General features: G+C 39.8%; 1 protein-coding gene and 1 non-coding gene across 3 annotated transcripts in view; one reads left to right on the forward strand and one right to left on the reverse strand.

Annotated features, from left to right (window-relative positions):
- Positions 1–16043, reverse strand: part of DCDC2 (doublecortin domain containing 2) — a 187974-nt gene extending 171931 nt beyond the window's left edge. The window contains exons 1-3 of one of the 2 annotated variants that reach the window (XM_007973559.3): positions 15907–16043; positions 14305–14694; positions 10427–10481 (exon numbers count right to left, since the gene is read on the reverse strand). In XM_007973559.3, coding sequence (XP_007971750.2) covers positions 10427–10481; positions 14305–14597 — 348 coding nt within the window. In that variant the 5' untranslated portion in view covers positions 14598–14694; positions 15907–16043. Of the gene's footprint in view, positions 1–10426; positions 10482–14304; positions 14897–15906 lie in introns of those variants that run through there. The other variant, XM_007973558.3, reaches the window with a different exon arrangement.
- Positions 16044–21140: 5097 nt separating this feature from the next.
- LOC119626913 (U6 spliceosomal RNA) lies at positions 21141–21244 on the forward strand. Its single transcript, XR_005243091.1, has one exon. It is a non-coding gene; the product is annotated as a U6 spliceosomal RNA (small nuclear RNA).
- Positions 21245–27059: the final 5815 nt, after the last annotated feature.

A 27059-nucleotide genomic window follows, 5' to 3' on the forward strand; every position in this document is an offset into this window, starting at 1 on the left:
TTCTCTTTCAGTAAGCTTTTAGTAGTCTTCTCCAATTAAAAAAAAAAAAAGGGTTTTCTTTCAAACCAACTTAAATTCACCAATTTTCACACAATACCTTAATTTTTTACCCCCATTTTGTTACCCAGCGATGATGTAGAGAGCTGATTACCATATTCTTTGTAAGTATTGAAACCAATTATTAATTGGGTCTAAATAAATACTTTTCTTCCCTTGGATTAATAATCTCTGATATTACTTTCCAATATTTTTAGTCTTTTCCATGTATCTCACCTTTTAAAACTCTTTACAGAGTCCTCCTACAATTAATTACTTTGTTGTATTTCTGGTTGGCACATGAGTCTTTTTATGTCTGCAGGCCTAGAATGTAGTCCACTTCCTGGCTTTTGGTAAATGTTCTTGAGGAAATGTAAAATCATGCATGAGCGGCATTCAATAAAAAGTTGAATACAATTTATTTGTCTTCCCTGGCTCGACATTGCTATTATTTAGACACATTTTTCTATTATTTATACCATATGGAAATATACTTTCATTAAGAAGAGTTCCTCTGACTTCACCAGAAAACTCAATAAGCTCATTCTAATAATCATCCTGAAATACGAATCTAAACATTGATTTTCTAGCAAGTGCACAAGTATCTCAACTGCCATCAATCAAAAGCTTGATATACCTTGGCAGAACTTCAGGTCATGCACTGTACTACAGAGTCCTAAAATTTCACCTTCTATATTTCTGAATCTCATGCAATATCAGAACAACAAGCTCCTCTCAGTTCAATAGGTGTTGCTGTTCAGTTGACAAAAGGATCTTATTTTGGTCGGAATTTAAATGAAAATTTGTAGGGAGAATAGTTTGATATTTCAACTAAGTGATATTTTTATTTATTTTTAATTGACAAAAATTGTATTTATAGAGTACAACATAATTTTTTGATATATGGGTGCAGTGTGGGATGATTAAATCAAGCTAGTTAACATATCTATCACCTCACATATTTAGCACTTTTTGTAGTAGGAACATTTAAAAACTCATTTAGCAATTTTCAAATATACATCATTATTAATTATAATCAACATGCTATGCAATAGATTTCCACAAAACTTATCCCTCCTGGTCAAACTGAAGCTTTGTACCCTTTCACGAACATCTCCCCATTCCCCACCCTGTCCTCATCCCAAGCTCCAGTAACCACCATTCTTTTCTCTTCTGTGAGTTTGACTTTTTAGATTCCACATGTGAGCTTCATTGCTATTCAGCCATAAAAACAAAAGAAATTCTGTCATTTGCAAAAACATGGATGATCCTGGAGAACATTATGCTAAGTGAAATAAGTCAGGCAGAGAAAAAACAAGTGCTATTTTACACATATTTAGTAATTTAACATTTTATTACTTTTCCTATTTTTTTCTGAAAAGGTTAATAATTATTTTCTAAACATGTATTAAATTTTTCTTTGCTTAGAACAGCTTATCACTATAAATAAAAAACTACACATGCTGTAATATGCATATCTGCTAATTTCACAGCTAATAAGCTTCCTAACAAGATGCCTAAATGCCAAAGAGAAGATGCAAGATATTTGGAACAAATGCCATGATACATGTTAAAGTCTAAAGTAAAACCACCAATCTTTTAGCTTTTGATCAGAGCTGATTGGGAGTTATTCACGAATATTTTTCATTAGACTGATATTTGATCGGTTGACAGATACACTTCTGTCTTTCTTAGTCTTGTTTGAACACACATACACACATCCATACACATCCATACACACAGCTCAATGCTGACAAAAGGGTAAAACAAGAAAGTGTGAAAGAAAATGAAATATAGCAGTTGTTCTTCAGCAGAAAACCTTGGTAAGGTCATGAATACTTTGGAATCACCATGGTCACTGATGTGAACTGACTTTCCTTAAAAGAATGCTTGTTACGTAGCAGTTATATCAGAGTGGTGGGGGAAAGGTATAAAATAAAAGGTTGGGGAGGGGCTTCAATATTGTTGGAAGAATTTGCAAAAGCGTGTTTTATTTTCTTTGATTTATTCAATAAATTAGTAAAACTGACTAACATAATCTGGAAAGATTTCCTCAAGTTAACATAATCCAGAAAGTTTTCCACAAGTTAAAGAAAGAAATACTTAGATTACCTCTTTAGTAGTTCCCTCTTTGAAGTCTCTTGGGTCTCCGAATTCCCAAGCTAAAGGTTAGTGAGCTAAACCACATAATCACCATGCCTTCCCGCAATAAGGTTAATAATTAATGCCTGGAATCCCAATTAATGTCTAGAATCAATTTAATGTCTAGAATCCCGTTCCCAACCAAAGCCTTTAAGTAGGAAATCTTAGAGCATGTTTCATTAGAGATTATGCCTAATGATTAAACTGAAATGTGAAGTTTTAATAATGATATTCAAAATCTTAAGGACATTCACCTGAGTAACTGACCTGAAGTACAACCCGGGTTCCCACAAACTTTTCAGCAAGGCAAAGTTTTGCAGTTTCAAACACTCTCTTCCTTTTTTTCTGCCTCTCCTGGTACTCCTAAAATTCTCCACCCCACAAAGAAGAAACAAGGTTGATCCAAGTTCTCCATAAGGAAATACATCTATCTCAGTGTATTCAAGAGAATTCAGAAGGATGGTTTACCCAAGAAGAAGGCTGCCACTCTCTGGGAAGATTTGCACTGTGGTCTTACTTTTGAGGCAGCATTTCTCTGAAGCACAGATAGCACACTTATTCACCAACAGATTCCTTTGAATCAGGTGAGCCTGACCTTCTGCTCTCTCTTCTTGCTTATATTTCTCTTGTGACTGGTTATTGAGGGTTATTGATGGATATCAATAGCAGATGAGGAAGAACAGATAAAAGAAGGGGAAACCCAAAGCAGACTACTAATGTTTTAAATACAAATGTGGAAAAGAGAGTAAAAATTATCTTTACTGCAAGGCTGGGCATGGTGGCTCATGCCTGTAATCACAGCACTTTGGGAGGCTGAGGCAGGTGGATCACTTCAGGTCAGGAGTTTGAGACCAGTCTGGCCAACATGGTGAAACCCCATCTCTACTAATAATACAAAAATTAGCCAGGCGTGGTGGCACACACTTGTAGTCCCAGCGACTCAGGAGGCTGAGGCATGAGAATTGCTTGAACCTTGGGAGGGGAAATTGCAGTGAGCCGGGGTCGCTCAAGAGAGATTCTGTCTCAAAAAAAAAAAAAAATTCTTTACTGCTGATCCTGAGAACATGGATTCACAGAAACAAAAATGAATGTCCAACTTATTCTGTATTAGAAATTAATGGGAATGTGGAGTAGGGGTAGTATAGAAAAGAGACAGGAGGAGGGAAAAAAGAAAGAAGTCATCAGGAAGCATGGCCACAGGCTGGAGCCTGAATTGGCACATAAGACCAAGGTATTTTTAAGAATGGGGAAGTATAACATCATGCAGAGTTGTCGACACTTCTATGTGACTGAGAATATCCACTCCGGTTCTACACACCAATGATAAATTTCACCACACACAGGCTGGGTGCGCTGGCTCACGTCTGTACTCCCAGCACTTTGGGAGGCCGAGGTGGGTGGATCACTTGAGGTCAGGAGTTCGAGACCAGCCTAGGCAACATGACAAACTCCCCATCTCTACTAAATACACAAATTTAGCCAGGTATGGTGGTAGGTGCCTGTAATCCCAGCTACTGGTGGCTAAGTCATGGAGAATCACTTAAACCTGGGAGGTGGAGGTTGCAGAGAGCCAAGATTGCACCATTGCACTCTAGCCTAGGTGACAGAGCGAGACTCTGTCTCAAAAAAAAGAAAAAGAAAATCACCACACATAAACTTGTATGAGTGAGGTATTCTTGTGGACATTAATGAAAGAATTTCATCTCCGGGTTGATGGGGTCTTAAAAAGACACAAACTGTAAGAGAACAAGAAAATCCATAACTCAACCAATACTTCAGAAGCAGAAACTCAGAAGAAGAGGTGGGCATGAGATAATAATACCTGTGGAATTCACATAAGGGAAGAAAAAGGCTAAGCAATGGAGATTCAAGCCTACTCATCCTGATCATAAGAGAGGGTTGGACAACACCAGCTATTATTCAGGTTACAATGAGTAGACTAGGTGTTTATAACTTTAGGAAAATAGAAAATACTTTCCAGGAATTAGGTGTTTTTTACTCTTCAAAAATTAATCCCATTATCCTCTGACTTATTATCAATAATAAAGTTCAAAAGCTATTTAGCCTCCTAAATACAGCCCTTGAATCAAAGAAATCTGCCTCACACCAGGTTCTGCAACAAAGACCAACACTGGTAGAGTTAACATCAAGAGATACCACACCAGGAAGGCTAAAGATTAGTAAGCTCCATGGACAGAAACCAGGAGCTTAGTTCCCAGCTAACAACCACAATGCCTATCACATAACAGGCACACAATAAATATAGTTGGCCCTCCATATGAATGAGTTCTGCACCCACAGATTCGACCAACCACAGATCAAGAAAAAAAGAAAGAAAAAGAAAAAAAAAAAACTCAACATTTAAAAATGACATAAAAACAATACAGTATAACAACTATTTACATAGCATTTACATTGCACTAGGTATTACTAGTAATCTAGGGAAGTATACGGGGGGATGTGCATAGGTTATATGCAAATATGATGACATTTTATATAAAGACTGGAGCATCCTTGGATTTTGGTATCCTCACGGGGTACTGGAATGAATCCCTAGGACTGAGAATACTGAAGGATAACTCTGCTTGTTGCATGAATAGCATTCATTCAATATAGCTGCAAATTATCCTACAGGGGCAATAAATGTATCAAATAAAGATTTAACTACAACTAATTTTACCCCTGAAACAAAATCTAAATAGGTGGTGGGGAAAAAAGGCTTTTAAATTATTTGAGATATCCTATATCCTATAATCAGATATCTGATTTCTGTGAAAATCAGAATAACCAGGCATGTGCAAGGCAAATGGACATCTACCTAAATTGGCTCAAAAGGAAGATCAAAACCATAGCAAATTTAAACAATTCCCAGCCTTCAGTATGGTGGGTACTATACAGGATTAGCAGACCTCCTAGAGACTACAATCTAACAGACAACTCCGATGTATATGTTAAAGCCTAATCAGAAGTCTAACAGGAGCAAGCCTGCAGTCTGACAAAATCAGATGTGTGGACTTGGTGTAGCAAGTGTCAGCACTTAAATAATCCATGAAAACAGTGAGAAAGAGGCAGGAAAGTTTGTAGGTTTCTAGGATTTGGAATCTCACTGAAGGATTCTAAAGAGCTAAGGGAAACAGAGATCAGTTCTAGATTTGTTTCTGTTTTTAAGGTGAAATTAAAAGAATCAGGGATTAATCAGGGGTTGTATGAGGTAAGAGAAGTTTAGCCAATAAAGATCTCAGTAAAAGACAGGAATAGCAAAGCAAGACTGAGAGTATCAGCAGTAAAAAAGTAGCCACCGTAGGAAAAACAATGTTTCCTGTTAATTTTTTTTTTTTTTTTTTTTTTGGGACAGAGTCTCACTTTGTCACCCAGGCTGGAGTGCAGTGGCCGGATCTCAGCTCACTGCAAGCTCCGCCTCCCAGGTTTACGCCATTCTCCTGCCTCAGCCTCCCGAGTAACTGGGACTACAGGCGCCCGCCACCTCGCCCAGCTAGTTTTTTATATTTTTTAGTAGAGACAGGGTTTCACCATGTTAGCCAGGATGGTCTCTATCTCCTGACCTCGTGATCCGCCCATCTCGGCCTCCCAAAGTGCTGGGATTACATCCTGTTAATTTTATAGTTGGCTTTAAATGTGTCTACCCTCTAAGCCTGGTTAATAGCAAGGCAACCTTCTCCTCTTTTCCATGCAAGCTGATTTTCACTTTTTCTGCTAGAGACTGATTTTGACTCTTCTACAGATATAATTATTAAATAACGCCCTCAATCAAGTTGTAGAAGGAGACTTTCTCAAAACTTTGATCTAAGAGAAACAGGCCAAAAAACCAAAGAGTCTATTATAGTTTAAACCATTTCAAACTCGCTGACCTACAGCCCTAATCCAATCTGCACTTCCTTGGTCCTCTGAGCACACCTCTAGCACAGCCACCTGCCAATAGATCATCATAGCTGGTTTACTTCTCTGTCTCTTCTCCTACACCCTGAACTCCCAAAGAGCAAGGGCAGGGAAGTATCCATTTTATGCCTAGTGCCTAGCACAGTTCCCAGCCCATCATAAGTGCTCCGAAGTCAAGCTGCCTGCTCTTCCCCTCTGTATATAATGTGTACCAAAGCCCTTTACACAGTAAAACAGATTTGTACTTTGAAGATCATTTAATAACATCATTAATTCCACCTTGAATGGTTATGGAAAAAAAAAAGAATGTCATTATATGAAGGACGCACTACACAGATGAGACATGAGGTACAGGAATGAACAGTGAGATCTCAAACGCCAGGTCAAAGCAGAAGGACGCTTCCATTTGAAGGGTCCACAGATGGCTTTGCTGCAACACGATAAAACCAGAAGCACTTGAACCAAATGTCTCAATGCAAACTATATCTACTAAATTGAATCACTTATTATGTGGTACTAGAGATGCTCGTCTGTCTTTTCAGCAAGACTATAAATTCCCGGAGGTGGGAGGTCATGCATGTCTTGTTCATTTTGCTTACTCTGCCCGCTGCATTGTATAGGCATTCAGTAACATGGAAGCAAAGAGGACAAGGTAGGAAAACAAGAAAAGAGGAAGCAGAAATCACATTCAGTAAAGCAAAAGGGTAGGGGCAAGAGTAAGTGCTGGTAAAGGCATCACACATGCAGAATCAGAGGTCTCCACTGCATGAGGACAGAGGACTCCCACAGGCTACTTAAGGTACAGAGGAAAGAAAGGAGCTGGTAAATCAACTTGGGACTTAGAAGATAGATGAGATGTGAAACTGGACTGAGAGTGTGAGAGGAGGAAGCAAAGAGAGGATTGAGAAGTCATAAATACAAGGAGATGAGTTACCAAGGTCAGAAGCTAAGAAAACTGTCTTCATCGAACCACCACTGACACAGGGAAAGTGGGAAGAAAAACGAAAACAGAGTTATACAAAATGACTCAGGAGCAGAAAAAAGAGTACAAGGGCAATCTAGGAGATCTGTTTATTTAGATATTAGTAAAAGCAGGACTTGTGTGTAGAGAGACAGGGATAGGCTGCTCTGAGCCCATATGGTGCCCTGACTCTGAGGTGGGTGCAAACAACCACACAGTCATCTTATTCCTCTTTCTTTTATTCTTCTGTCTCTTTATTCCCCCGCTCCAACCCATTACTTCCTGCTGTGCAAAGTGTTCACCAAATAGGACCCTATGCTTCTTTTGGGTTAGGTCCATTACAGTTCTGCCTTTCCCCCACCCCGTGATGAGGCCATAAAGAGGAAGAGGAATAGCACTGGCTGTCCTTTAAGTGTTGCTTCAAAGATGAGCCTCATGGAACAAGCAAGCAGTGACACAAACCACAAAAGAATTTCCAATGTCGAGATGACACACACATTCTGGTTAGCATGACCTGCAGTCAGTAAGCAGGTGCCATCTTGTCTAAATTATTAACTACATAAGAGCAACAGATCGTACCCATGGTCTTGGGTGAGCTGCTCTGGAAAAAGAGAAGGAATAACTCCCAGCACTCACTGAAAGGGTGTCCCAGCCACAGTGCGTAGGACCCAGTGCCACGCGCTCTGCATGACCCCATTGGAATGCCAAGGTCCTTCCATGTAAAATGTACTCGGAATAATTCGAATTAGTATGTTTTAGGTAACCAGAAAAACTGAATTGTGTATACTGGGGTGGTGGCTTTTATTATGCAGGCCCATCACTGAAAACTCAAACTTTATGAAATTGCCTTAGATTTGAGGGAAATGCCCCCCATTTTAGTGAATAAGTTATTTTACTCATCCCTCGTAATGACACATTTTGAATTTTTTTTGTGCTACTACAGCACTGAAACTCACCACACAAAACAACTCTTAACCCTCCAATTTCATGAAGTATTCATGTTCTAAATCCACCTCAAAAATAATTCTCTATTGATCTCCCTTTATATATCATCATACTCCAAAGAATGCTCATCCTCAACAGCACTTAACAAGATGTGCAGTCTTTTCTCAATATGTTGATGTTGAAAGGAAATACCCACCTAAGATTTTTAAAAATCTATAATTTTTGTGAAATGCCAGTGTCCTACCAAGTCTGTTCTTGAATTTTGAGCATAGATCATCCTCCAACTTATCAACTTGTTGAACTCCAAAAGTTTGATTATAATTAAGTTGTGAGAAAGAGAAAGGTAATTTCCCATACTAAAAATCACACACCATAGTTAGGTTCTCAGGGCAGCCTACAAAACTCTTTTCCACTCATGCTCTACCTAAAACATCAGTAAAAATACCATAGAATCCAGAGTCAAAGTGGTATTTCCAGAAGAAAAACGCTCTCACAGTTTGCTTTTTAGATGCCAAGAACCCAAAAACCTTCCTTTCTGGCAATGAAAGTAGGGGCTGCCTTTGCTCAAAGCAGACTTCGGAGGGTGAAGGTCATGGTGCAAACTTTGGGGAGGAAGGTGTCTCCAGACTGGACATGTGAAGTGAGGGAAGTGAACACACTGCTTGTCCAGACCTGGAGGAAAGTTTACGACAGGAGGGCACAGTGGAAGACAGGACTCCAGCGAACAAGTGGGAAAGCTGGCCATGAGTGCATGGAAGATGCGGGAAAGAACATGGACAAGCAGTTTCTCATTACCTTTTCCCATCTCCTTTGCATTTCGCAATTTCTTCTACTTCTCTCTTTTCATCCCCTTTGGAAGGGTTTATGGGTAAGGACTGAGAGGAAATAAAAGACCACAGCAGGGCAGCAAGAGGAAAGGCGTAAGTGGGAGAGAGTCACCAGTAGGCAACAGGATAAAAGAAATGCAGTCTTTTATTTGGAGACAAGGGGTAGGTTTTTCACAGGTAAGGTGTGCATCAATAAATAAGGATCTTGTATGTTGGCTCATGAGTAAATGCAAAGTAAAGAGAAACAATGGTTACTGTCCCCAAAGTGGAAGAACAATAAGTAAATTAAATGAACTGGAGTTTCTGTGACTGCTTCTATTATTAAAAACACTATTTTAAGGCTGGGCACGGTGGGCTGGGATTACAGGCATGATTACAGGCTCATGCCTGTAATCCCAGCACTTTGGGAGGCTGAGGCGGGCGGATCATGAGGTCAGGAGTTCAAGACCAGCCTGACCAACATGCTGAAACCCCGTCTCTATTAAAAACAAAAAAATTAGCCGGGTGTGGTGGCACATGCCTATAATCCCAGCTACTCAGGAGGCTGAGGCAGAAGAATCCCTTAAACCCTGGAGGGGAAGGTTGCAGTGAGCAGAGGTCGAGCCACTGCACTCCAGCCTGGGAGACAGAGCGAGACTCCATCTCAGAAAAAAAAAAAAAAAAAAAAGAATTTTTTTCTTATGCAATATTTTTTCTACAGGGGCCTATTTGGTCCTATTAGGCACAAACATGGTGTGAGAGGAAATGGTGAGTATTGACGAGAGTCCCTCCAGGGCTCTGGACTGCAAGTGAGGAAAACTACTTTTCCTGTTGGCCATTTCTTCATTGGCAGAACTTACCCATCGGGAGCACGTGTTTATTTGGGGTCTGAATGGGAAGAGTGGCTGTCTGGGCTGGTGAACACAGGCCTATTCTGGATCTAACTACAATTTTCCCTGTCTTAAGCTGTGGCCCCGACTTTGTTTTTAATCTAATTTTTTCATTCACAAACTAAAGAATACATCCTACAGAATACCTAAAACTCCACCAGGGTTTCAGAAGCTATGTGTGGAATGTGGTATTCTGAATATTTCACAAGCTCCTTTTCCAACCTTCACATACGTTTTCAGGAACAATGCTTCACTTGCACTTTGATAGAAGCTAAAACACAGGTGTTTTCCTGATGTCACCAAGCGTCCAACGTGACATCTACTCATCTCCTTAGAAAGCCTCAGGGGCAGTCAGGGTGACGCTGGCTATTTCAAACACTGAGTTATCAGAGGCACATTAGGATGAGGATGTAGCTTTGGTAAAGATTTATCTAACAATGCTCAGAATCTTCTCACTTGACAGGGAACCTTCCCATGGATTTCAATCAGAGAACATGTAGCTAGAAAAGAGAAAAACATGTTTTGTCTAATCTTGACATATCCTGCACATCTTAGAACACCTACCCAGTCTTTTCATTTCTGACAGTGATTCAAAGAAAGAATTATCTTTGCCTTAAAACATATAATGTATCATTTCTTTACATTAGAGAACTCATCAAAGTAGAATGCCGACCAAATCTCTAAGACACACCATAAGAAACAAATGGCACCATTGTTTATTTGAATCTTCAAAATAATATTTGCATTACCTCTGTATTAACAACTTCCATTGGTCTTTTCTTGATTTCTCCTATGTCCAAGTAACTGGGGAAAAAACAAACAAACAATAAGAGTTGCTTTTACAGACTTTAAGTCAGTAATTTGTTTTAAAAAATCATTAAAAAATAAAGCAACTCATAGGAAATACTCAACCTTAAAGCAAACACAAATAGCTACTAATTAAAAGCAATTACAATAGTAAAAACTGCTTGCAGTGCCACCAACCAGAGCTGACACAAGTCTACCCTAAACTTCAAGAGATAGAAAGTCTTAGAAATACATACATCTATTAGGGAACATTTTTCCCTCTTAATAGTTAGCTGCTTACTGTATACACTGTATTCTTACAGATCTGATTTTTTAAAAGAGTGGCTTATGTGCAAAGCTGCTTAACTGTTCCATTAAATACAGGCTTTAGGTCAAAGGAAGTACTGATAGCATGCATTAAGGTAACAACTGGGAAAGGCTGAGAAATTATTTTCTCTATGAGAGCACCTTAATGATACAAAAACACTCAGTCATGTGGGATGACTTTGGTAATTGGTTCAGCTCAGAAACAGATGGGTGGACTAATTAACCTCTGGAGACCCCTGTTACTCCATTACTATTTGCTCTAGATATTGACAGCGATCATTCTTTAGCTGTCGCATAAGCACAACCTGAAATTGTTATCTTTGTCAACTTCACGTATAATATCACTGTGATGCGGTTCCAGTTTTAAATGGTCCCTAAACGGTGCTTCATACATAAAATGTGCTAAATAAACATTTTAATATTAAAAATATAAACTTAACATTTAATTTATAATAATAGATCGACCCTTTACCCCAACTACTATAATTGCCAACTTGTCCCAAAAAAAGCTTATGTTAGTTTAATTTTGGTTATTAAAATGTTTTTATTGTTGCTGTTTGCCTTTTTGGATAAAATATTTTAGTTAATTGATACATCCAGAAACTGTCATACATTGCCCCTATATAAAAGTAGTCATATATGTTAAAACAGTGCAAACACTCCATCTCAGCAACAAAATGGGTCTTTTGTGGACCTGCAGGGGCTGAGTTTTGAAATAATACCAAAATATTCTGTCATGTGCAGGAAAGTGGTTTCAGATCTACAAGATTAATGCTGTAGAGTCAACTTCCAACAATGCACTGGGAAAGTTTTGGGGAAAATAATCTCTAGAATTCTGTGCTGTAAAATAAAGGTTTTGAATGTGTGGTCTCACATTTGAAATAAATAAGGGTTTAATAGCTACCTGACGTTTAGTTATCGTTTCAAAAATATTAGAAAAATCTAAGTGAAAGCAATTCAAGCAGAGATTTGATCAGTTCCATTTGAAAAAGATGTTGCTGTCTTTCCCAACTTCATTTGGGGTCTAAATGAAAGCCCACGAATCGTCTTTAACATCATTTGGGCTTTCTTTTGTTCTGACAGTTTCTCCATTCATTACATAAACTTACAAGTGCTAAGTTTCAAATGCATTCAACATTCAAGTATTCTTGGCTTCTATCATTATAATCATAGATACTACTTCTTTAACACAAATAAAAGAGTCATCTGTCAGCATGGAAACCTAACCATGGACACTGTTAAAACAAATTCAGTTTTTTATGTATAAACGAAAAGCAAAAATAACATGCAAATCTCTTAGAGAGATTTGAGTACACTTTCTATTTGGTGTGGAACTGTATCTTTTTTTTTTTTTAATCTTGTGAGTTGGTAGAACCAAATAAACAAAAGAACATGAATTATAAAAGTGAGTCTACAATTTTCAACCGTTCACAGATTCTGAACCAGATTTTCATTTCCATGAAATTGCTTTACATGGAAATATTTAATAAAAAATAAAGTATGTAACAAAAGAAACTGGTCATAGAGGTGTCTTAATTTATGTAACACTTGGTGTTTACAAAACACACTCTCATTTATAGCATTTACTTTTATCACAGCCCTGTGTGGTACAAATGGTTATATACCTTTTCTGTATTAAAAAACTGACTAGCTGAGTCAAGTGACTTGTCCAAGGACACAGAGTTGATCAGCAAGTAAGTCTTCAGTCTCCTGATTTTAAGTTTATTTTAAGCATGCAGTTTCATTTAGCCCTTTTTTATGAAGTTTAACAAAGTATGCTTAAGAAGCTTTGGCGGGGGGGCGGGGGATAAATCCAACTATATCCCTCACTTTCCATGAAAAGAATGTCTGACATAACAAAAAGTGTAATAGAATACCTAGAACTCAATTTAAACAAATATAGGTGAGGAAGGATTACATTCAAGAACTTTAGTGATACTTTGAAAAATATTTCTATGTAGTTAAAAAACTTTTTTTGAATTTTAATTATTAAGAATCCAATAATGCTTATGAATTCATAAGCTTAGATTTATGGTCAAGGCTTTTTGCTATCCTGGGGCCCAAGATGAATTTCAATTAAAATGTTCTATTAAACTATGGAATACAGAGTTACCATATGATCCAGCAATTTCACTCTTAGGTATACACCAAAGAGAAATGATAACTTGTACACAAATATTCATAGATGCATTATTCATAATAGCTAAAATGTAAAACAGCCCAAATATACATCAAGTGATTAATAGATAAGCATGGATGTAAAAGGTAGTATACCCAAATCATGATTCAACAATAAAAAGAATGAAGTACTGATGCATGCTACAACATGGATGAACCTTGAAAATATTACAGTTAAGTGAAATAAGCCAGACATAAAGACCGTATATCATATGATTCCATTTATATGATATGTCCAGAATAGACAAATCCATAGATTCGGAAAATAGATTAGTGGCTACCAGAAGACAGGGGAAAGAGGCACCTGGGAGGTACAAACGTTTTGGCGGGAGGGCTGGAAATAAACTACAATTAGTTGGTGGTGATGGTTGCACAACTCTGAATACACTGAAAGCCAATGAAATGGTTGGATTTTATGCTGTGATAACTCTATCTCAATAAAGCTGTAAAAAAAAAAAAAATGGAATGTAAAATTCTACCTGTCCTATAATGCCCACCCCAACCAACTCTCAACTCGCAATTCACACATAACCTTATTTTTCTAACTGCACGTAACTCTTTGTACCTTGCATTACAATTGTTAGTATGCAGGTAGTCCACTTAGATTGAAAGCTCCTAAAGACAAGGAATTATGCCTTGCTCATCTTTGTTCCCTGAATTGAGGGTTTCTTAATTCACTGAACACTTACTATGAGTGAACTCAAGAGCTGGGAATAAGGACCCCTGGGAATAAGGACTGTTGCTGGAGACAGACAGTGGACAAATACAGTCAGTCAGTAAACTCTTCCTGCATTACGCTAACAGCACAAACATGCAGGGGGTGGAGCAGGGTCACAAAAGTAAGTGGTGTCAATTCTACCTGGAATGAAAGGTTGAAATAATTTAAATAGTATGGGAAATGCAGAGCAATTTTCTCCTCTGGTGACAATATAGTGTCCAACACTTGGAAGTGATTTTTAAGAATGTTTATTTAAATTAAAAGGATGGAGTTCCAAGAAAACAAATAAGGAAAAGGAAAGAAAAAACTGAACAGAAAACGCAAAAGTATCAGTTTGGTCACCAACCTTTGCAAGGATAATTTTTTTTAAGATTCCTGTTGTTTATACACAAATTTTAAGTTTACTCCTACTGTTACCCAAGTGAAATTCCTTCTCCAGTCACACTGTCAATCTCTGCCCCCCAACTGCAACAAGAGTTTTGAGTGGCATCAGTCACACCGAGAAGTCACAGCCCCTCAACCACTGAGGTGTGGTGGGGTAAGGATCTGCATTTCCTCGTATCAAGCCCGCACGATAGGGCACCTGAAATGGGTGGGCGGTGGGGAAGACCGACTCACTTGAGTTTCTTGAAGGCTTCCTGGCCTCCAGCCACGTAGTTGCCCCCGCTCTGGATCTGGTCTAGCTTCCGGATGCGGTGGCCAGTCCGCGGCGTGTAGATGTTCCTGACGGCCCCAAAGGGTGCCTGAACGCCGCCGGTCACCTCCTTCAGGAAGACGTCGAAGCTGGACACCTTCTTCTCATGGATGACGACGCGGCGCCCTGCGAAGAAGGGGTCCCCGTTGCGGTACACAAGCACGCTCTTCACGACGGGCTGAGACAGGTGGCTGGACCTGGTGCTGCTGCCGCTCATCTTCCCCGCTGGCCGCCGCCTCAGAAGGCTGCTCCGCGCCGGGAGGCACCTCCGCTTCCCCAGCGGCCTCACAGCACCCAGGGCGCGGGATCGCCTCCTGAAACGAACGAGAAACTGACGAATCCACAGGTAAAGAGAAGTAACGGCCGTGCGCCTGGCGTCCACCCCGCGGAGACACTAGGAGCTGCAGGACTCGGAGTAGACGTTCAAGTTTTTCACCGTGGCGTGCACAACCAATCAGGGCCCGCAGTGCGCGCACCACACCTGGTTCACCAGCTACCGGCAAAATGAAGGTGGACCTCCTCGGAGCAGGAGCAGGAACCGCGCGGGGGCTTCGAGCAGGCACGCCGAGTGAGGGCAGGAGAGAGGAGGACACACACACACACACACACACACAAATATGGTGAAACCCAATTTCTTACATCATATCTGTGCTACCCTTGCCAAACAGCCTAATTTTTCTTTTCTCTCTTCTTGCACCTTTACCCCTCAAGCTCCTGCTTTCTCCCAAATTAAAGCAATTAAGTTCCTGGCTGTAGTTGCCCAGGTTTTTCTTTGCTGGAAGATAAATGTGCAAAGCCAGGCGCGGTGGCTTACACCTGCAAATTCCAGTACTTTGAGGGGCTGAGGCGGGAGGATTGCCTAAGACCAGGAGTTCTAGACCAGCCTGGGAAACACAGGGAAACCCCCGTCTCTATAACGCGCCTGTGATCGCTTGAGGCAAGGAGTTTGAGACCAGCCTGACCCAGTCTCTATAATTAAAAAAAAAAAAAAAAAAAAAAAAAAAAAAAAAGTAGGTGGGCATGGTGTGGGCCTGTGGACCCAGCTATCTCGGAGGCTGAGGCGGGAGGATCACTTGAGCCCAGGAGGTCAAGGCTGCAGTAACCTATGATTTTGCCACTGCACTCCAGCCTGGGCGACACAGCAAGACCCTGTCTGAAAAAGGAGAGAGAGAGAGAGTGTGTGTGTCCGGGTACGGTGACTCATGCCTGTAATCCCAGCATTTTGGGAAACTGAGGCAGGAGACTCACTTGAGCCCGGGAGTTTGAGACCAACCTGAGCAACACAGCAATAGCTCATCCCGGAAGGACGGAGGGAAGGAAGGACGGGAAAAATAAATGTAAGTGAATGAATGAATGAGAAACAGAGGGAACACTCGCTCGTCTAGGACCCCTAACCCCCTCCCCGATGATCAGCGCCGCCTGGCGGCGAAGCGCGGGTGCGCATCACGTGAACACAGCAGGCAGCGCGCAAGCGGGGCCCTGGTTGGGGAGGCGGGCCCGGGAGGTGCCTCCGCGGTAGTACCTACTGACACTCGCGTGCTAGAGAGGGGAGGGGAGTTCGGGCGCCGGCCGCGCGGGGGCGGGGCTGTGGCACAGTGGTGAACTCTGCGGCGGCCTCACGTCGCTCACGCTGTTCCTCCAGCTGCTGTCACCTCAGCGGGCCTCCCTCACCCCAGGGGGAACGGAGTTGTTATTTCCCGCTGTTTCCATAGCAACCGCAGCCTAGCGCGGGGAACGAGTCGGTGAACCAAGCCTGGCTTGAGCCTGGCTCCCTGGGATAGGCTGGCTGCCTCGGGCAGAGGCGGAAGAACAGGGATTTGGAGGAAGAGGGAGAAACAGGTGACATTATCATGCGCTCGTTCAATAAATGGACGCCTGCTGTGTGCCAGGCCCTGTACTAGTTGGGGCCACGGCGGTGAAAAGGAAAACCTACAAAATTTTGAGTGCCGCCTCCATTTGGGCACAGCCCTGAAGGCCAGCCCTTTTGGAGGTGCTTCTCATGCAAAAGGAATCGTCCTGGAAAAAGTAGGAGTTGAAGCCAAACAGCCAAATTCTGCCATTAGGAAGTGTGTCAGGGTCCAGCTGATCAAGAATGGCAAGAAAATCACAGCCTTTGTACCCAACGACGTTTGCTTGAATTTTATTGAGGAAAACGATGAAGTTCTGGTTGCTGGATTTGGTCGCAAAGGTCATGCTGTTGGTGATATTCCTGGAGTCCGCTTTAAGGTTGTCAAAGTAGCCAATGTGTCTCTTCTGGCCCTATACAAAGGCAAGAAGGAAAGACCAAGATCATAAATTTTAATGGTGAACACACTGTAGTAATAAATTTTCATATGCCAAAAAAATAAAAATAAAAATTTTGAGTGCCTACGCTGTGCCAAGCTTTATGCCAGGGAAAGGATTTTTCACGCCGCAAGAAGGCTAAATGTCTGACTGGCTGTCCAAGAGCCCACATCTGTGCTATTTGTGTAGATTGTTAGCTCTGTCTGAGGAATAACAAGGGAGAGGAGTTGTGAGAATAGTAAGAGCCCCAGTAAAGAGTCGCTTTGTCCAATCCAGTCTGGGACATACATATTGTGGCACCAGGAAAGTGTTTAAAGAGTCGAAATCTTGCAGCTCATCTCTGCCAGAGTCCTTCATTCCTCCTAAGACTTTTCTACCATGTGTCATGTCCAAATTACTGGATGTTCCTAACTCATCATGTATGAATAAAAAGAATAACTGCCATTAATTGAACACTATAACCATGGACCAGGTATTATGTAAGGCACTTTATGTAGATTATCTAATTTAATATTCACAATAACCTTCAGAGGTAAACATTATTCTTTCCTCAGATGAGGAAATGGAAGGGTAGAGAAATCAAAGAAATTTACCTTGGGTCACACACAGGAGTTCAAACTCATTCGCAGGTTCTAAGGATTAGAAAACGAAAGAGAGAGAGAGAGAGAGTTCAAACCCAGTTCTGTCTTATTCCACAAGCTCCGTAACCACTGTCGTACCACTGTGAAAGATGAATGTGTGGGACATTGCAATCTGGAGAGAAACATTTTTTTCCCTTCGAGATTTCTGTTCTGAAGAAACACTTACATTAAAGCCATGTAATACATTAATGCTTTGAAGGTTAACAGTTTTCAAACGCAGGAACAAAAAACCAAATACCTGCATGTTCTCATATAAGTAGGAGCTAAATGAGGAAAACTCATGGACACAAAGAAGGGAACAACAGACACTGGGGCCTAGTTGAGGGTGGAGCATGGAAGGAGGGAGAGGAGCAGAAAAAATAATTATTGAGTACTAGGCTTAGTACCTGGGCGATGAAATAATCTGTACAATAAACCCCCGTGACACAGGTTGCCTATATAACAAACCTGCACATGTACCCCGAACCTAAAATAAAAGTTAAAAAAAAAAAAAGTTAACAAGTTTCAAAAGAAGGCCAAAGAGAACAATACAGGGAGGAAATAGACAAGGGAAATTTTGTGAGCTGGTTGTGGAGAATACACAGGATGAGGGATGGATGGGGAAAAAAATCTGTGAAAATGTGCTACCACATAGGTGAGTAAGATAAAATACTTGTTATGCAGACTGGAGGGCAATTAAGTAACCCCCTCCCCAAACAGCCTAAAATTCCCTATCATCTATATTAACCCAGTGTAAAATGAAAATGTGTGGCCTCTTATTCAAAAATTAAGAATTTGATGATAGCAACAGCAGAGCATTAAACCAATCATGGGGTCCTTCTTGATATGGGACCCCGTCGCCAGCCCATGAAGCTCCCCGCATCAAGTCTATGCCTCGCACCGTGGTATCTCCAGCCCGAATTTGTCTCCTGAGCTTAGATTCATTTATCCAGATGTCTCTTGGATATGATGTGGTGATAAATGTTTAACTGCTGGCTTTTAGGAGGGAAGAGAAGGCCTTGATTCATAGTATTTCCCAATCTCTGTAGTTTACTCCAAATATGGCCAATTTCCAGATACCAATCTAACATCAGTGATGCCAAGGAAGGTGCAGTAGCAAGTCACTTTATGCTATTTCCACCATGCAGGCACAGCAGACTTAAGTAATTTTAAGAGCACAGATAGTAGTAAAATGTAGATAGAGATGAGTCTTGAGTATTTATTATCTTTGTTTTCAATGTAATTTATTTAATTGTATATTTATACAATTATTTTTTATTTAATTGTATATTTAACAATTATTTTTTATTTAATCATATATTTATACAGTCACTTTTTAGCAATGCCCATGTTTACAATTCCTGAGAATTTAACAAGTGCCTCACACGCCAGAACAAGGAGGTTCCAGGCACACAATTCTCCGGACAGCGTCTCTAGACCATCTAAAAGGCAGCCGAGAGGCTGAGGCAGGTGCATTGCTTGAGCCCAGCAGTTCGAGACCAGCCTGGCCAACATGGCGAAACCCCATCTCTAAAAAAACAAAAAACAAACAAAAATTATCCAGGCATAGTGGCATGCACCTGTAGTCCCAGCTACTCAGGAGACTGAGGTGGGAGAATCACCAGAGCCTGGGAGGTTGAGGCTGCAGTGAGCCACGATCATGCCATTACACTCCAACCTGGGTAAGAGAATGAGACCCTGCCTCAAAAAATCAAAAAGAAAAATAATAATACCAACAAGGCATTTGCTGTTTCCTCAAGAGCCTAAATCTCTGAAAAGCTTTCAATTATATATTTCTGCTTAAACAATATTTATTTTGATGTAATACTGTGCTAAAACCAGACCACATCACACCCTAGGTTTGTAAGGGCTCTCCAACTAATCACCAAGTTCTATCAATTCTACTTCTCAAATATTTCTTAAAGCCATTCACTTATCTCCACACCCATTTCCACTTTTGAATTCAAGGCATCATCATCCCCTAAGAGGTAACCCTGTTTCCAGTTTGCTTCCCTGTTATCCATTCTCCACAGAACAGTCAGCCTGAAAGGTTGCTGAAAACACAGATCTACCCACTTCACTTTCTAGCTTAAAATTCTTCAAATCCTTATCATTTCTCTTACAGTGAAATCCAATATCATCAACTTTGATTACAAAGCCATAAATATACTACTGTTGTTGCTTTAGTTTCCATCTCTTCTTGCACTAATCTTCCTATGGCTCTCCAAAGTGAAAACTTGTACCATCGCTTCCTTTAAAATTCCTTTGGATGTACTTTATAGCCCCTTATCCCCTGATTCCTATTTATTTGGTTCCCTCCAACTCCCTCTATAGATCAAGTCCCAACTTAAATGTCAGTTCCCCAGGAAATCTTCTCTATCTCACTCCCCAGCTCAGGATAAACCCCCAAAATATTATATATTATATATTTTTTTCTCTATAGGTTTTATCAATGACAATTATAAAATTTAAAATAGTTATTTATTTATTTTTAAAAGATGGGATCTCACCATGTTGCCCAAGCTGGAGAGCAGTGGTTACTCACAGGCATGAGCATAACATACTGCAGCCTTGACCTCATGGGCTCAGGTGATCCTCCCACCTCAGCCTCCCAAGTAGGTAGGACTACAGGTGCAAGTCACCATGCCTGGCTATATAATTACAAACCTTCATATAATTATATGTTTAATTATAAAGCTTTATATAATTACATGTTTAATCTTTGTAGAGTTAAATGTTTATACGTATAAATTCCCTAAGGAAAAGGATTGTGTTCATTTTATTCATCAACGTCCTACTAGTACCTAGCACAGAGGCGGGAACATGGCAAGTAGTAAATAACTATTTCATGAATTAATTAATAAAAGGAAAATATATTAAAATTAACTTAAAACTTCAAAAAAGTGGAACATACTTCTGTAGAAGGAAACATATTTTCAGATCAGCAAAAAAAAGTACATCCCTTGACAACCAAAGAGATTCTAAGACTAATTGCTTAGCTTCCACAGAAAATGCACAGCCACGTGCAGAGGTGTGCACCTACACAGGAAACCAAACTCTCTTACCCGGTATTGAGTTTTAATATCCTTTGAAGGCAATAGAGATATGTATGAAATGTGGGACATATTCTGCTAGTTTTTCCTTAAAAAGTGTCACCTTTACAATCAGTTTTCATATCTTAGCCTCAAAAAGGATAGGAACTTGAGTGCCTTGAGACTGTTTCTTGGACCTACACATGGATAATGATGACTCTCTGACAAGCCTCTTGTCAGGTGAATTCAATCAGTTCTGGTAATCGCTAACTACTTCTTCATATCCATGTGCTAGGTGGCCTACCCCAGTTGGCTATATTAACTGGCTAACTCATTGGCCAATATTGATTATAATGGGTATCATCCTTAACTCCTATCCAGAACCAAATCCTGTAGCTTCCATTTGCCTAACACACTTTAATCCTTCCTCTGTTGCTCATCCTCATTGCCTTACCTAGCTTTAGAGGTTTGTTTGTTTGTTTTGAAACAGAGATTTGCTCTTGTCACCCAGGTTGGAGTGCAATGGCATGATCTCGGCTCACTGCAACCTCTGCCTCTCGGGTTCAAGCAGTTCTCCTGCCACAGCCTCCCAAGCAGCTGGGATTACAAGTGCCTGCCACCATGCCAATCTAATTTTTGTATTTTTATTAGAGACAGGTTTTCACCATGTTGGCGAAGCTGGTCTCAAACTCCTGACCTCAGGTGGTCCACCCACCTCGGCCTCCCAAAATGTTGGGATTACAGGCGTGAGCCACCGCATGCAACCTAAAAATGCTTGTTCTATACATTGCCATATAACTAAGGAGTTAAGAATAATAAAAAGGCTTGCTTTAGCAGCACATATACTAAAACTGGAATGATACAGATAAGATTAGCATAAGTTCCTGTGTAAGGATGACATGCAAATAAATGAAGCATTCCATATTTTTTTCCAAAAGAAAAAAAAGAAAAGAATAATAAAAAGTAAAAAGTTGTTGTTGCTGTTTTTGTTGTTGTTTTTGTTTTGAGATGGAGAGTCTCTGTCACCCAGGCTGGAGTGCAGTGGCGCCATCTCAGCTCACTGCAACCTCCACCTCCTGTGTTCAAGCAATTCTCCCACCTAAGCCTCCTGAGTAGCTGGGATTACAGGTGCGCACCACCATGCCCAGCTAATTTTTGCATTTTTAGTAAAGATGGGCTTTCACCATGTTGGCCAGGCTGGTCTCAAACTCCTGACCTCAGGTGATCCTCCCACTTCAGCCTCCCAAAGTTCTTGGATTATAGGTGTAAGCCACTTCTCCCAGCCAGAAGTAATCATTTACTACTTTCTTTATTTCCACTTAGAATGTGAGATGAGTAGAAACAGTCTCCTAAAACCAGAAGCATTAAACCTTATTTTATATAAAATCATAAGTGAATCCTGAAGAAAACCATAAAGTGAATTCTGAAGAAAACCATAGTTGTTTATCTTAGAATTCTACATAAACCAAATACCACATTTCTTCAAGTCAAAATTTTCTTTCTCTGAAAAACACATACAATTTTATGTTGACAGATTTGATAGCAGTGAAAAAACTTGCAGTTCACTAGAATGAGACCTGCAAACCCACCATAAAGTAGCAAGTTTAGAGGCCGAGGTGAAGAAAAGTCGGCGAAAACTCAAACCGAGAGCTTCTATTTTCTCTGTGTTATAGAAGGAAGTATCTTCCATGGATCTTCTAGCAGTTAGTATCATGGTAAAGATAAGTGTTTAATAAATGTTTGTTAAATGAATTAATCTGAGCATGAAGGGTGCTGGGGATATGAAGGAAGAAGAGGTGCACCTTGAGGAGCGTCAAACAGTTGCTGTGATGTGCCCAGTGTTGTATAGAAACCATTATGGAGTATATATGCTCATATGTGGTTTCTGCCCTTAATCCTTTTCAAAGAGAATATTGGTTGACTTTCATTCCTAACAACATGGTGAGCTAAATATCTTGGATCACTCTCCTTCTAAAGCAATCTAAAACACTTGATCTTTTTTCACAATATCTAAATCTTTTTTTTTCCTTTAGAAACAGGGCCTCCCTCTGTCACCCAGGTTGTGGCATGATCATAGCTCACTGCAACTTCTAGGCTTAAGCAATCATCCTGCCCCAGCCTCCTTGGTAGCTAGGATTACAGGTATGTGCCACTACAACTGGCTAATTATTAAAAATTTTGTGGAGGGATGGGGTCTCTCTGTGTTGCCCAGGCTGGTCTTGAACTCCTGGTCTCAAGCAATCCTCCTATCTTGGCCTCTCAAAGTGCTGGAATTACAGGCATGAGACACCATGCCTGGCTAAATGTCTAAACCTTTTTAAATGCATTGCCAATTCGGTAAGAATGAAAAGAATTCAGAAAAGCCAAAACTTGAGGGATAACAGAAACCCTGGGAAGTAAGCAAGCACTGAAATCAGCTTTAACTCTAAGTATACCTGCCTATGCCCTGGTGATCTGGAACTGTTATTTTGATGGCTACACAGGGACAGAGACACAAGAGATAGGCCTAGGGCCTCCCAAGGTGAAGATTCAGAGAGAAGTTTCCCATGCAAATATGGAAATTGAAAGAGTTACACCATAAATGTGATGGTGAATAAGAAATTAGCCCTCTTTGCAGAGCAATTATGGCAAGAAGATATGCTTATTTTCCCATTTGTGCTAAAGGCCAAGGTAGGAGGAAGGGAGCACAGAATTTCATCCTGATGCTTCATAATTACATCAGTTGACCCCTAGATAGCTGTGGAACCTAATTAACTCTTTCTTTGTGATCTAAAAATGTGGGGCAAAAAATTAAATGTAAAGTTCCGGATTGGAATTGTTCCCAGATGACTGACAGAAACCAACACAAATTTTCTCTGGAGGAACACAGCTTCTACTCAGTTTACAGATAATCCCCATAGATAATGTTCCAAGAAACATGAATATACAGTCAAAAAACCTAAAACTTATAAGAAAACAAATGATAAATGGGAATCTGAAGGAACAACAGCCAGAAGAATCAGACCTACAAAAATTTCAGATACAGAAATTATCATAGGCAGAATGTAAAAGAATTATGTTTACTATATTTAAAGGAAAAAAAGATTGAAAATGTAAGAACAAAAGACTTTTAAAATGACCAAAGGTTTTTTTAAAAAAATTGTGAAGCAGTATCTCTAGAATTGAAAAACATAATTAAAATTTAAAACTCAATAAAGAGTTTAAATAGCAGATTAGTCACATCCAAAGAGAGAATTATTAAACTAAAATAGTGTATTCAAATAAGTTATCCTTGCATCTGATTTCTGGACTTCAGTTAAAAAAAAGAAAAAAATAACAAATAAGTGATCCAGAAGACAGGACAGACAGAAAATAGATGAAAAATATGAAAGAAGGGTTAGAAGCTAAAAGTAAGACTATTTACTATATTTTTAATCAAAATTCCAGAAGGAGACACAAAGAGAATGAAGCAAAGTCATTAACTGAAGTTTTCTAGAATTGTTGAAAGCTACAAATATTCATATTCAGGGAGTCAAATGAATCTTAAGAAGGAAAAAAAACAAAGAATCACCACCTTAGCATATCGTAGTGATTCTGCGATACAAAATATGCACGTAACAAAAAATCAAAAGAAGTTAGTGGGAAAACAGGTGTTACCTACAAAGAAAAGACAATTTAATTAATGACTGATTTCTCAAAAGAAACATTACAAACCAGAAAACAATGGAATAAGATCTTCAAGGTGTTGGGAAAATAGTTGTTAAGATGGAATTTGTCCCTGGCAAAATTATCTTTCTCAAGAATGAGTAAAAAATGAGAGCATTTGCCACCAAGAGAAGTTCATTAAAGGAAATTTTAAGAACTTGGCTCAAACAGAAAAAAAAAACTGACCTTGAATGATAGTCTAAGAGGCAAGAAGGCACAGTGAATGAAGACACTGGTAACTACATGATAAATATTTTAAACAATTGCAGGAAACAACAATGACACTGTCTGATTGTGGGATGTATGATTCATATAGAACTGGAATACTAGAAAATAATAGAATATAAGCTAGGCGCGGTGGCTCATGCCTGTAATCCCAAGACTTTGGGAGGCTGAGGCGGGTGGATCACTTGAAGTCAGGAGTTCAAGACCAACTTGGCCAACATGGTGAAACCCTGTCTCCACTAAAAATACAAAAATACAAAAATTAACTGGGTGCAGTGGTGCATGCCTGTAATCCCAGCTACTCAGGAGGCTGAGGCAGGAGAATTGCTTGAACACAGGAGGTGGAGATTGCAGTGAGCCGAAATCATGCTATTGCACTCCAGCCTGGGCAAAAGAGTAAGACTCTGTCTCAAAAAAAAAAAAAAAAAGAGAGAATAACAGAAATAAATAGAGAAGAGAGTAATTAAAATGTAAGCATTATAAGGTCCTTTTGTTGTTTTTGTGGAGAAAAATCAAAAACTTGAGATATTGTTATGTATGTATATTAAAATGTATAGCATAACTATTGTTTTAAAAAATAGACATTCTAAGCCTGGGCTCAGTGGCTTATGCCTGTAATCCCAGCATTTTGGGAGGCCGAGGCAGGTGGATCACCTTAGGTCAGGAGTTTGAGACCAGCCTGGCCAACATGGTGAAACCCCGTCTCTATTAAAAGTACAAAAAATTAACCATGCATGGTGGTGCACACCTGTAATCACAGCTACTCAGGAGGCTGAGGCAAGAAAATAGCTTGAACCCGGGAGGCGGAGGTTGCAGTGAGCCAAGATTACACCACTGCACTCCAGCCTGGGTGACAGAGTGGGACTCCGTCTCAAAAAAAAAAAAAATAGACATACTGAGTATAACTGCCAAACTGATAGATCAGGCAAAATGAAATAAAGAAAAAGAGTATTCACCTAAAAAAAAGAGTTTTTAAATAGCATGACACATAGAAAGCACAAAATTATGTGATACAAATCTAATTAGGGTTAGGAGCAGTGGCTCATGCCTATAATCCAGCACTTTGGGAGGCTGAGGTGGGAAGATCACTTAAGCTTAAGAGTTCAAGACAAGCCTGGCCAACATGGCGAGACCCTGTCTCTACCAAAAATACAAAAACAATAGCCGGGTATGGTGGTGCATGCCTGTGATCCCAGCTACTCAAGAGGCTGAGGTGGGAGGATCTCTTGAGCCAGGGCTGAGGGAGGCTGCAGTGAGCTGAGACCACACCACTGCACTCCAGCCTGAGTGACACAGCAAGACCCTGTCTCAAAAAGAAAAACAAAAAATCTAGGTCACTAATCACAAAAAATAAATGAGTTAAATGCACCAAGTGAAAGAAAAAGGTGGTCATATGGAAGGAAACCCCCAGCTCTGTGTTGTTTGTAAGGGACACATCAAATACTAATGGATATAGAGGCTGCTGTTTCACATCCATTAGGATGGCTATAATAGTTTAAAAGAAGAAAAAAAAAGTCTTGGTGGGAATGTGGAGAAATTTGAACCCTCATACATTACTGGTGGGAATGTAAAATGGCGCAGCCTCTTTGGAAACAGTTGGCAACTCCTCAAAAAGAGATAGGATATCATATAACCCAGTTATTCCATTCCTAAGCATATACCCAAGAGAATTAAAAACATATGTCCACATACAGGCCAGGCACGGTAGCTCATGCCTATAATCCCAGCACTTTGGAAGGCCAAGGCAGGAAGATCACTTGAGGTCAGGGGTCCAAGACCAGCCTGGCCAGCATCATGAAACCCCACCTTTACAAAAAATACAAAAAAATTAGCCAGGCATGGTGGCACGCACCTGTGGTTCCAGCTACTTGAGGAGCTGAGGCAAGAGGATTGCTCATGCCTGGGAGATCAAGGCTGTAGCAAGCCATTTTTATGCCACTGCACTCTAGCCCCTGTGAAAAAGAGAGACCCTGTCTCAAAAAAATAAAAATAAATAAAGTTCACATACAAAAAAAGTGCATAACATATTAAAAAAACATGTTGACATATGTTATACATGAATGTTCATAGAAGCATTATTCATAATAACCAAAAAGTAGAAACAACTCACGTGTCCATCAACTGATGAATGATTAGAGCACAAAATGCGGTAAATCCATGCCATGGAATATTAGTCAGCCATAAAGAATGAAATACTGATACATCATGGATGAACCTTGAAAACATTAAGCTAAAGGAAAGAAACCAGAAATGAAAGGTTTCATATTGAATGATTTCATTTCTATGAAATGTCCAGACTAAGTATATTTATAGAGACAGCAAGTAGATTTGTGGTTACCAGAGGGTGAGGGAGGGGAAAATTAGAAAGTACAGAATTATTTTTGGTACAATGGAAATATTCTGGAATTAAGTAATTATGATGATCATAATATTGTGACTATATTAAAAACTACTGAATTGTACATTTACAATTAAAGTGGTGAATCGAAAAATAAAGGTACACCAAAGCAAAGGGATGGAAAAATATATATCATGTATGCCACATAAATGTTAACTAAGAGAAAAACTGAGATTGCTGTATTAACAGCACACAGAGACCTTAAGGCAAAAGAGACCATTTATAGTAAAAAAGAACTTAGCTGGGCATGGCGGCTCACGTCTGTAATCTCAATTACTTAAAACTTCAATTCACCAGGAAGATACAACAATTTTACATGTATAGTCATTGAATACCCATAGATCCAAAATAAAGTAAATTTGGCAGAACTACTAGGACAAATTGAGGAATCTACCATCAGAATTGTAATTTATAACACACATCTTTCAAAAATTGAC

This window comes from Chlorocebus sabaeus, chromosome 17 (assembly GCF_047675955.1).
Source record: "Chlorocebus sabaeus isolate Y175 chromosome 17, mChlSab1.0.hap1, whole genome shotgun sequence".
Lineage (NCBI taxonomy): Eukaryota > Metazoa > Chordata > Mammalia > Primates > Cercopithecidae > Chlorocebus > Chlorocebus sabaeus.